We start from the raw sequence: 12,350 nt of genomic DNA, 5'->3' as shown, positions 1-12,350 counted from the left end.
GAGTCCACTAGAGTCTTCCCAGACAAAGTGCATTAAGCCCTAATCGTCCAATGAAATGTTTTACTAGTATTTAAAAAGATCTTTGGAAATTAAAATTATATGAAAAAAATCTAATTAATCTCTGTCGAYTGGAAGCATTGTCTGCACATAAACTAAAGAGATGTTTGAATTTCAGCTGGATCTCTCCTCCTTCTGCTTCATCAGGTAACACGTAGGTTTTGATGGTAAAATTCTATCCTTGCTGAAGTATGTGCATTATTTATTCCTGGGTAACATTTTCAAGAGTGCTGATATTTTTGTGCATACTGAGTTCCCTGGGAAAGCTTTCACAAATTTCAACAGGAATAGGTGGTATGCTAGTACTGAGAGCTTACAAAAGTTTATTTTTACTAGTATTTACCATTTTTATCTCATTCCAAAAATCTAATATAAGCAATCAAAAGATGGTTTTTAAACCAAACAGCTTGAAAAAACAGGATGAGATAGAGCATTAAAAAAGGTACAGCAATAGGGATAATTCATCTGAAATTTAGGAAAAAATGCTGATAACCTTTAAGAAGAGTAGAATTCAAATTACTATCCATGAGCTATATGCTGCCTCTCAATTTTAATATCTTCAATACTATTAAAGATATCAGTAAACCAGACTACATACAGATTATATTCTGTAATATATGTGACAGTAAACCTTTTGAAACTAATGCTTTAATACATCAACACTGTCCYTCTAGTATGGACTCACCTCTCCAACATCATAAAGTACTTCATCAAAAAGATTAATGAACACTTCATCCTTCACCGACTGCAAACTATGGGTGCTGTAGTCACCATCAGGGGCTCTGGCAATGTTAAATAAAAATAAATGATTTGAACAAAACAGGAAAACTTGAACATATCTGCATGCTCAAACTGAATGATTATTATTCAGAAATGATTTGGTTTCAATTTGCCATACCTAAATGGAAGCTCAAGTTCCTCATTCCAGTTAGGATTTGGACCCTCTGCTGTTGTGGTCCGGCAGACAGTTCGCTGAAAAGAAACTTCTACAAARGGACGGACTAAAATCTGTAAAATGCAAGCAAAACAAAGGAAATACACTTCTATAACAATCTGTTAGAACATATTAAATTATCAATTTATAATGTATTTAGAAGAATAAAAATATACTTTGTGGAGATCGGACTGGTCCAGCTCAGACAAAAACACTTTAATGCACCTTAAAAATTTTGCACTTCCAAAAAGCTAAGTGTATTCAAAATATACATATATACATCCACATTTTTCTCCCGAGACTAGGAAAGCTACTGGCTAATTAATCAAAGGTAACCAAAACAGAACATGTGCTCCAGTCACCAGTGGAAAAAAGTGTATTTGTATCCCCTTATCTATAATCCAAGACACCTACTGCTACAATCCTGGTTGCATCTGAAACTAGCCCTTCACGCTATCTATTACAGATAAGCAACTTTCAAACTAGACACAACAACCCCTTAATGTGATTAAAACTACCTTAATGGAGCATTTCATTAACAGTCAAACACACATGGCAGAATCYTTTCTAGATTTCAAAAAGCTACAGTTTTGAAGTAAAATCGTAAGAAAAAACAGGAACAAAAACCAGGGGACTTCCATACTCCTTCAGAAGCCTGATGAATTGCTTTCTCCATAGCAAGAAAAAGTAGCTTAAGTACCAGTTTTAAGAATGGCCTGGAGTGCAATGGGCCCAAAGTTCAGGCTGCAAAAAAATGGCTGAAAGCATGTGCACACAGAAGAGTAAGAACAGAGCAGACATATGGTATTTTCCCCTATGACTCTTCCAGGCTTCAACCATTTTCAGATGAAGGACATTCCTAAGCCTGTAATGATTTTTGCATTTGGTAACTCCAGATGTATCCTTTTTCCAAATACTTGCCCAATGTCCACTTTAATGCAAGCAAACTTCTTCTGTCCCACAATACATGTAAGCATCTTCCCTGGACACCTACTAACTGCTSCAAAAAGAGTCACCTTCTTTTGCTTGTTTTGAACCTTGCTCCTTTGAGCTTTAGTTAAGGATCCCTAGTCCTTGTAATGAGCAAGCCTCTGAACAGTCAATCTCTATCAACTCTCTTCATATTACTAATAATTATGCATCTCTAGCACATTCCTCCTTCTTCCCTGTTCCCAGTTATTACCATTCTGGTTGAAAAGTCCTACCATTGTTCATTGAGCAGTAGCTATTCTCTATTTCTGACATCCTTACCACCCTTTTCTGAGCTTTTTCCAGCTTTATACCATCCTTTTGGAGCTCAAGGAATGGGCAAACCAACCTCACTAGTAAGATACCTTTTTGATAGTAAATGTTACTGTCTGTGGAAAAGAGGGACACTCACGACCTCATATAAACAACTGCTGTGATTTTGTCAGTTTTATAATATACCTGGTTGAAAACCCAATCTATGTTCTCGCCTGGGCTCTGAGCTGAARGAGAGGCTGCAAACATTTCATTGAAGGACCTTGAATGTCTAGATGGTTGCTGAAGTTTGCTAGGAGAGGAAACAGACCACAATGAGAAAAGACAGAAAACATATTACTAAGTATGAATCCCTCACATTATCTAYTAACTATATCAAATTTTAAAAAATGCTTCTGAGATTTTTATGCCATGACTTTAACTTAGGAAACATGTTTATTTGGTCAAAGAACAGGAAAAGAATGCTGGAAAGGGTCAGCAAGTGTGTAGTTCTTGTAAGCCTCACTGCAAAATTTTGTTTTGTGCCTGGAGGCTCACTGCTCTGAAAACTTCATAAACCCCAGATTTTCTTTTCCTCTCCTGCACAATCTCCATGTGCTATAGATTTTTCAGTTTAAGACAAATCCCCATAGAATTCATAAACTGTGTAGACTGCATGGTAGGGCAAGGCCTCTATGACAAAATTAAATCCATATGAGTATTACACAGTCAGCAATCCATGAATGAAAAAAATCAGTGCAAGTATACTTATTTTTATACTGTTTCCAAATAACATTTTTGTTAGTAACACCAAAGTAGAGATTATAAAAGAGTATTATTTCAAACTGAAAAATCAGCTCAAGATAAGACACGGTATAATGCAAGAAGATTGGCACAGTTTTTAGTTATTTTTGTAATACTGACAGTGAACTGAAGCTTTCATCTTCCTTTCCTTTTCATCAAGATGTTTCTYGCATGAATTGCTTGTTTCTCAGTGTGAAGTTATTTACCGAAATCCAACAGAACCTTCATTACAGTAAATAAAGTGTAGAAGGTGCTCAATTCTGTATGCACAGTAATCAGCTGGCCTGAAAATAACTGAGTTAGAAGCAACATATAGTTGTTTTCAGGGAAAGAGAATGCTATGCTAATACATTGCTTGTGGAACTGAACCAAATTGCTCGGAACAAACTTAAGTATCTCTACATCATGCAGCATCATGCAGTGCAGGCATTTCCTTAATATGCCTGAAGCTAATGGTCACCTTTAAAATTAGTCAGAGTCTAATTAATCCACTGATTTAAATAGTTCATGAAGAAGGTGGCTAACAGATTGTTATGGTACAATTCATCTGCTATTAACTGCTATTAGTAGCCTTATAACTTTGTCAAAGTTATAAATTTGTCAAAGCAGTGAACTATCTTCCAATCAGTTTTTTCCTCAGGCAGTTGAATATAAGTTTTTGTAAAGTATTTCCTGAATGTAGCAGGTATTGACAAATGATCAATAAAAGTTTACAAAACAACATAAATCTGAAAACAGAGAAATGCCTACTGAGAATAGGCATTTAAACATACCTCACTGGTTTTCTCACTGGAATATCATAAGCTCTAATGATGTTCACTAACAGTTTTATGTCTCCATCTGATAAATTTTGTGCTGTAACCTTCTTCCTCTCTTTTCTTCTTGGCTTCAGTGGTCGTTTTGGCTCTGCCAGTTTGAAAATGCTGAGTCCCAAAATACTAATAATTGTAAAACAGAGATTTAATCATTTTTGCATAGGATCAGAATTCAAGYGTTTCCCTGCAGATTATGCACTAACAAAGAAAGGAAACATATATGCCTATTAATGCTATATAAAACTCAATAAAACGTACAATTCTTTTAATTGTGTAGAAGCACACAACCCAGTTGTGTCTTATATTTCATAAACTCTAACTCAAATGTGCAAAAAGGATTCTTTATTCAAAATCAGGTAAAATATAAATGAGACAATTAGACAACTTCCAGACAGATCTAAACTACCATGCTACGAACAAGGTATCTAGCAGATAACAATCAGTGTGAAATATATATATTAAAAACAAAAAAACAAAAAAACAAAAAAAAGAACTAATTTCACAGCTACATACAACAAACAATAGGCTATAGAAAAGAAGCAGAATGAATAGGCTACAACATACCCTGGACCCTCAGAACTTACAACGCAAGGCAAAGCAGAACCAAAGAAAAATAAAAGATGAGAAGAATAAAAAACAGGTATTTTTTTGCACATCATTGATATTAACTTTAAAAATGACAGAAGACATTCCAAAATCTACTTTAAAACTGATAGCCAATGGCAGTGTTTCATCATATATAATTAAAAAGTTACATTAATTGCTGTAAAAATAATAAAAAACTGTGGGCTACTGAAATATTAGATACTTTAAACAAACCAGATATTACCCACATTTTAAATCTACTAACTATATAAGCTGATTAGCAAATAGTACCCAATATGAATTAACATTCATGATAAAATGTCAACAAAGCATTTGATTTTACATAACTTCAAAAGCTGATTATAGTCTCATCYGGATTTTTCTGTTCTGTAACGTGAAAATATGAACTAAAAAAAAAAGAATCAAAAGAGAGCAAGTCTCTTGTTTCTCCAGCAGATGGGACTGTTTAGATTTATACTGTTGATTCTAAAAGCTGAGGTCATACTTTAGAGTGTAATGCTTTTAGTGAACRCAAGCAACTCGAACAAGGAAAAAGTATCATTTGTATGTATTTACTTGCACAGATTTTAAGTAAACAATGTTAAGTATGGTGGTAACTCAGACATGGCAGAATCAGCAAGTATGGAATTTGGAACAAAAATGCAAAGAAGATGCATAAATAATAAAATCAATAAACAAAAATCTGAAAACAAAAAAAATAAATTATTTCCAAAAGCAGTAACATTTTTGAAATTAAAACAGTGCACAAAGATGTCCAGCAACAGACTATGGAAATACACAAAACAAAGTAAACAAAATCACTGATAAAAATTTATTCCATGTTATCTCTGGGCCATATGCACTGACTCAAAGAGAGCACTACCTGTAAAACTGCCAGCACCATTACCTCYGACACTTGTGTGATATTTGGAAATCATTCCATCTAGGACCAGCTAGGGCTCTGCTTAGCTTATCAGATCACATCCTGATACAACATATCATGCTAAACCATATTTACATACTATCACATTACTTCTTCCAAAGATAAATTTTTTCAAAAAAGGAGGTTTTGATACACATTTTTATTCAAACACTGTACTGGCAGATGTGTATACAGTGCTTGGAAAACTATAGACTATAATAAATACAGAATAATATCAGAAGGTCAGTCACCTCACTATACTTTGCAAAAAAAAAAAAAAAAAAAGATCACAGATGGTTTTAAATTAATTACTTTGATTATAGAACCAATACAGTAGCTTCCTTACCCCAAGCTGGGAATCTCCTCTTCATTGACAAGGTCAGAGAGAAGGAAATGGCGTTTTGCTACTAGAAAACGGTTTATTATCGATTCTCGAACCTGTGGATGGCAGGGGGGAGAGAAAAATTACATTTTTAATCCAAGAATCACTGTAAATGCTTGTCTATCAAAACTGAACAGAAAAGTCCAAATACGTATTAATTCTCTTCTTCCACTTTTAAAAGACTCATGATCAAGGAAAATTTTCTTTTCTAGCAGATATTTCTTCAGAACATAATATAAACGTGTTCTACAAGTACAATGATTTCTCTGGAGACATACAAGAGATCCAGTAACATTATATAAAGTTGTACAATCAGAAAATKGAGCTTTAGCTGACTGCAGCAAAAAAGAGCTCATCATTGCAATCAAAACAAYAAATGACACTAAAAAACATTCTTTTGGGGTACCTAAACGAAGTTATAGAAAAGCCTGTGAAGAAATCTATATGGTATTAATTATGGGGAATAAAGCCCTTTGGCAGCACGACAGTCAGTGAGGCATATTTTATAAATACTATGTTTCAAATAAATATATTTTTTAAATTCTTAATTCTGTTCATTTCTATACTGAAGTGATAGACTGAAGCACACAGATGGAAGTCTTTGCCCTTTCCCAAAACTATGTTACTGAAGCCGGAAGAGTGATACCTTAAACATTTTTCTTATAAATAAGTCTCATAAGGCCTTTATATGATAAGATCAGAGTTGTAACAGCAATAACAATTTTTTAATACATTTTCTCCTTTAATCGTTTTCAAAATCTTTTCTAATGTATGAAATATTCCTTTGAGTGAAATGACAGGCATAAAAAGATCACATTTTAGAGTAATCTGAATTCAGATCTGATGTGAGCTATCTGATTTTTCAGCACACTGGACAATTTATGAAAGTGTAAAATATCCAGATTGACAAATACAGGTACTATAATGTGTGTTACTCTGTAATACTGTACTATTATTCAGCAAACTGCACAAATAGTATTTTTAAGTACACACTTAAATACCATGMAAAGCATAACAGCCTGACACAGATTTGAAAGCTTCGTTAAAAACAACTTTTCGTATTACCATATCAAGTCTGGACTTTGGCATTTCCCTGGACTCGACTAGAAGATTTAATCACCTTCCATTGTCTTTTATTTTCTTTCATGAAGCAGTATTTTTAATAGGCATGTGTTCCATCTCACATCAAATCAATCTTACCCTCATATTAATTTTAGAGTTTTGCCAGCTGCCTAAGATTTGTTTCACCTTTCAGTTTTTCCAGTACTGGTAAATTCACAGCTATGTTTTTAGCACTTCCTACTTTGTCAAAATACTCTGAAATTGCAAACCGTTCCCATGACATACGACAAATATTTCCTCATTTTTTTTCCCCTAARGATTAAAAAGAATGTCAGCATAATAGAATAAACAGATTAGGAAAAAAGATAAGGTGAAGAAGATGATACTATAATCTAACAACAAAGATAACATGATGGAAGAYAGGCCCTTTGCCTTAGGTTGCAGGACAGAATATACTCACTGCAGTGCATTAAATGWTTTGAAACAGTGGTTAGGGTGACTCTCCTGGAAATAATCTAAGTTCTTAGCATGACAGCTTTCAAGAAGGAAAATGGGGAGAAAGAGGAAAATGAATGAATAGCTGGGACGCAACAGTACTTTAAAGGAAAAACGTCTCTCGGGACACTAGCAAAAAACAACTTACAGAACAGCTAGGACAATCCAGAATGTCTGCTCATTCCGTGTATTGTATCTTTTTCAAGCACATTACATCAACCATGCTCAAACCTCAAACTGTTTTATTAGATCTGTTTCATGAGTAACTTAGCATTTAGAAGACATCTGTAGGTCATGTTTAGAGATAAATCAGTTAATATTCATGGAAATAAAGCATCCAAGCAGAGCAGCGATGCATGGCTTAAAGAAATACAGTGACTTTTTTTGCAGCTTACCTTCTGTAGATAGTTGGCAACAATCGCTCTGCGCGCATCTAGGTAATGTTTGCTGTCAATCACATCCCTCTCACGTAGTCTCTTCTCATAGTCCTACAGATATTTACTAAAGTTTGTGATTGATATATATACAGTGCTTTATTACATACAAGAAAAATAATAAATATTTCATTAACATATCATAGAATCATAGAATGGTAAGGTTGGAAGGGACCTCTGGAGATCATCTAGTCCAACCCTCAACATAGCCCCGTCTGGGGATTGAACCCATGACCTTGGCATTAGCAGCACCACGCTCTAAGCAACTGAGCTAAACCCGCCCCCCCCGCGTGCATCAGAGTAAACCAAAACAGACATCAGAACTTTCAAAGGCTGTTTTTAGTGCTAATGCATGTAACAATTGCATCGYCCAACTCCTATTAATGAAGACAAGAATTCTGTTATGCGAGCCATGTGCCTTAAATTACTAAAAATAACTTTGAAATTTTTCCTCTCTCCTTTTTTAGAAGTTGAACTTTGACCTACTACCATAAACTGAAATCCCGTTTGATGGGGATTGCACTCTTTAGACACTTTAGAGTGCAGATGCACTCTTTAGATACAGAAGTGACGCAGTCTTCACAGAAGAAGGCCTAAAATTTGAACTGTTTTAATACATATAACTCATTTTCATAGAGTCTGAACACTGTAAGAAGCTCTGCCTGTGGGAGATTTTGTTGAGCTATTTCTAAGYTACATTCAAGAAATAAAGAGATTTTATAGCATGATAAAATCTTTGGTTATATGAAGAAAGAAAATAAAAGCTCTTTAATTATCTAGAATGTGAGATTTTTCCTTTGCTGAGGTTTGATAACAGAGTCTGTGAAGTCTAACTGAGGGACTGAGATGAATACTGGTTACCCCCACAAGAAAAATATGTAGAAGCACTTGGTTCATGCAGAAAATTTTGGAGGAGTAGTAGTTTTCAGGGTTGTAGTCACTCTTCTGGTGAACCTCAGAACTACAATGAAAGCTGTACTGACAGATGGAACTTCTATTCAAAACATTTTGAGATGTTTAAGAAAAATGTCTCATAAATTAAGGGAAGGTACTGAAATTTTCAGATGAAAAAATAACTTTCAGTTTCCAGACAAAATATGGAACCTAGGAGTCCAGGGAGATTCCCAGGATCTGTAGCTTCATGGCAGTCTGCAAATAAAGCTGGCTTTAGAACCACAGATCCTAGATACACCATGAAACTGATCTTCCTGTCACTTTGTGACTGTCATTACTTCAGAGAACATGAACATTTCCCTGAGATAAAGGRTCTTGGAAACACAKTCRTTTCTGGAAACACAGAGTTTCATTATTTTGAAAATAACAACTTATCCAACTTTTCAGTGCAGGGAAATATTGGTGATTTTGAATTACTTCAGATTAGAAACATAATAAAACAAGAATAGTTATTCTGAGCCAGAAAACTTTAATTTTTAGGCAGATCTAAAAAATGACTAGGTTAGAAGTCCAGTGATGGAGCTGAACATCTGACACATGCATATTTATTACTTCCTTCAGAAATTTTTTACTGCAAACTGAATCACTGAGCATTAGCTAGTATTTCTTTGCTGTTTGTATCAAAGGAACTTTCAGAAGAAATAGGGAGTGATCATAAATTTCTGGTAAAGTAGATATTCAGATACAGACTGACTGGTTCTGACTCCGTTATTGAATAACTCAAATTGAAACACTGCCCATTTSACATAAGATATTTGCGATTGCTTTATTTCTGTAAGTGTAGCAAAACATTCAGTTCATCCATATACAGCCTTGAATTACCAAAATCCTATGGCCAAGTTGCCAGGTTCATAGGTTATGAGTAACCGTCTTATTTGTTCTGAGAGCGCACATCTGTGACCACAGAGAGATTTTTATCCTCAGATCAGGAAGCATGTAAGGATGTGGTGTTCAAAGAACCAAAAATATAAAGAAAAAGGTAATTTCACAGTAGTACTGGATGTTAGTATTGCAGACTGTACATAAAGACTGGATTAGGTAAAATAATTATTTGGGGAAACACCACATTAGGCAAGAAAAGTAGAAAATAATTTTAAGGCATAATACTGGAAACTTGCAGGATAAGACTTAGATATGACTACAGATTTTGTCATTTAGGAATATTGGTACAATATAGATTGAAAATATTAGAGAACCAYAGAATCACTGGGGTTAGGTTTAGCTCAGCTGGTTWGAGTGTGGTCTAATAATGCCAAGGTCGCAGGTTCAATCCCCATATGGGCCACTGACTTCCAACCTTACCGATTCTATGCTAGAATCTTGTCCTATCACTAAATACCTCTGAGAAAAGTTTGGCTCTTTCTTCTCTATAGAGAATAAAGATTTTCAGAACTCCCCCTATAAGTATCTGAAGATCAGATCACCCATATCTGAAGATCAGATCACCCAATCAGATCCACCCATAGCCTTGCCTTCTTAAGGCTAAACAAACCAACTTCTTTCAGCCTCTCCTTATATGCCATACGCTCCAGCCCTGCAGGCATTTTGGTAGCCCTGCGCTGGACTTGCTCCAGTATGTCAATGTCCTCCTTGCACTGTAAAGTCCAAATCTGGAAAYGGAGTGAGACTTAATCTGATGAGGAAGAGATTAAAAAGCAATCCAGTATCTGCTCGTAACCACTCAGAAAGCAGTGACAAAGACAAGGGAGCCAACCTCTTCTCTGTTGCCAGACAATATAACAAGGGACAATAGTCACTAAATACAGCTYGGAATGTTCAGGTTGGACATGAGGAAAAAGTTTCCATAGAAGGGTAGTGCAGCACTGGAACAGGTTATCCAGAAAGGCTCTGGAATCTCTCTTTTACAGCTTTTCAGGACATGGTTAAACGAACACCTAGCTGACCTYATTTAGTACTGGCAACAGTCCCACCACTTCACTGAAGGACAGAACTAGGTAACCTCCAAGCAGCCTTTCCAAATATATTTCATAATTTTACGAATTTTCATATTTCTTCACTAAATGGCTAGTGAATCAAGTAGGAAYACTACCATTTAAATTTAGTTTTGGTAAAGGTAAGGACATTAAAAAAGATCATGTCCTATAAAATGAACTTGGAATGAGTGATCATGGGTATATTCAGTTTACCGTAAATGGAAAAAACATCGAAAATAATTCTTTAACTGTGATTTTCAATTTCAGAAAATAAAATTACATGAACAAAACTCGCCAGTAAATGGACCAAAAGTGCACATCAAAGATGATGTACATCTTTAAATAAAAGACACAAAACTAATCTGGAATTAGGAAAGAAAGAAAAACTATTATGAAGTCCCAGAAGTAACTGATTTAATGAACATCTTTAAAAAAGATATAATCCAAAATAAATGGAAAAAATTAAATTGTTCAAGAACATTTATGTCAGAGAAGTAGGGATAAAATAGCAATTGCTAGAATTCAAGATGACTCTGATCCTGCAAAGGCAAACATCCTAAAATGTTGCTTAGTCACATAAATTGAGAAAGAACAAATAATGGGCAACATAACACTAATAATGGAATTGAGATTAAAAATAATTTTAAGTAGGACCCAAGGAATAAATGCACACATTACATTTCAGCAAGGTAAAGTATAGTTAGGCAAGGACAGGGTAAGCTAATTGGAACAATGTACTAAAACAGAAATTCCTACATCCTATGTTCAAGTGAAACTTAAAAAGGTTTTAGTTTTCATTAAGTTTTATTGCTTCCACCATCCTCTACAGAAGGGGCTCAAAAGTTAATAAGCTCAAGTCTGAATTACCATTGTATTACCTTTCTGTATCTGAAAACACCTTTAAAAAAAGTGAATCTTAGAACACCTGTGCCTTCAGCAGTTGTTGAATTTTATTTTTCTTCTTCTATAGTTTATCTGTAGAAGTATTTATTTGGAAGGAAGTTACCCTAATTAGATTAGGATAATAGCACAAAAGACAGAAGGCATATAATTCTCATTTTTTCCATGTCAGCACAGTTGTATGTTGTTTAAGAGAGCAAATGCCTGTAATACAAGTCAAACACTATTGACATTAAAACTAAAAAAAAAGTAAGACTTTTTACTAGAGAACATACTTCAAATAATTTCAGATAGCATTCTACCTGGAAGAGTTTCTCACTGATTTCTCGTTCATGCAAAGGGACTTGCTTRTAGTTTCGGAACTCTGCCACCTCTGCATTTCTGAGCTGCAAGAGTCGGAATCTCTTTGATCTATTGAGTTCCTCATCAGAAACAAAATTAAATTCTTGCTGCAACTGTTCCAGTCTGAAGTAATCAGGAACACGTGCCTCTCCACTAGTGGCAACCTAAGTTAGACAAGTAACTATTAGCATCTTTATACCGWCCACGGAAAGTCTGTAATACACTTCTGTAAGATTTAAACAAATACTGCAAGGATGTTCATTATAAGCAAAAGCAGTTTAGRTGGATCAAATTGAGACTGAAACATTATATATTTAAAAGTAGGTTTTTGTTGAGCAAAATGCATAGGAATATATACTTAAGGACATACCAAGACCCTACTCCCCCTTAATTTAAATAAAATATTAAGGAGTGAGAAAATTATAACAGAGTAATATAGGAAGCCATCCTGTGAAAGTGATTCATTTACATAATTTCAGCTGGATAAATAGCTTCTCATGGCCACGTTT

At 34.8% G+C, this 12,350-nt stretch overlaps 1 protein-coding gene across 5 annotated transcripts in view; it reads right to left on the bottom strand.

The window, feature by feature from the left end:
• CC2D2A (coiled-coil and C2 domain containing 2A) overlaps positions 1–12,350 on the bottom strand; it is a 66,651-nt gene that overhangs the window by 15,769 nt on the left and 38,532 nt on the right. For 4 of the 5 annotated variants that reach the window (XM_085304266.1, XM_085304263.1, XM_085304262.1 and 1 more), the window contains 7 exons: positions 11,775–12,005; positions 7,673–7,765; positions 5,685–5,776; positions 3,790–3,954; positions 2,420–2,525; positions 956–1,065; positions 743–839 (listed from right to left, as the gene is read on the bottom strand). In XM_085304266.1, coding sequence (XP_085160392.1) covers positions 743–839; positions 956–1,065; positions 2,420–2,525; positions 3,790–3,954; positions 5,685–5,776; positions 7,673–7,765; positions 11,775–12,005 — 894 coding nt within the window. The remainder of the gene's footprint in view (positions 1–742; positions 840–955; positions 1,066–2,419; positions 2,526–3,789; positions 3,955–5,684; positions 5,777–7,672; positions 7,766–11,774; positions 12,006–12,350) is intronic. The other variant, XM_085304264.1, reaches the window with a different exon arrangement.

This window comes from Rhea americana, unplaced genomic scaffold (genome assembly GCF_003343005.1).
Source record: "Rhea americana isolate MKP2758 unplaced genomic scaffold, rheAme1 scaffold_205, whole genome shotgun sequence".
Lineage (NCBI taxonomy): Eukaryota > Metazoa > Chordata > Aves > Rheiformes > Rheidae > Rhea > Rhea americana.
Note: the sequence above shows the minus strand (reverse complement) of the source record. Positions and strands in the feature narration are given on the sequence as shown.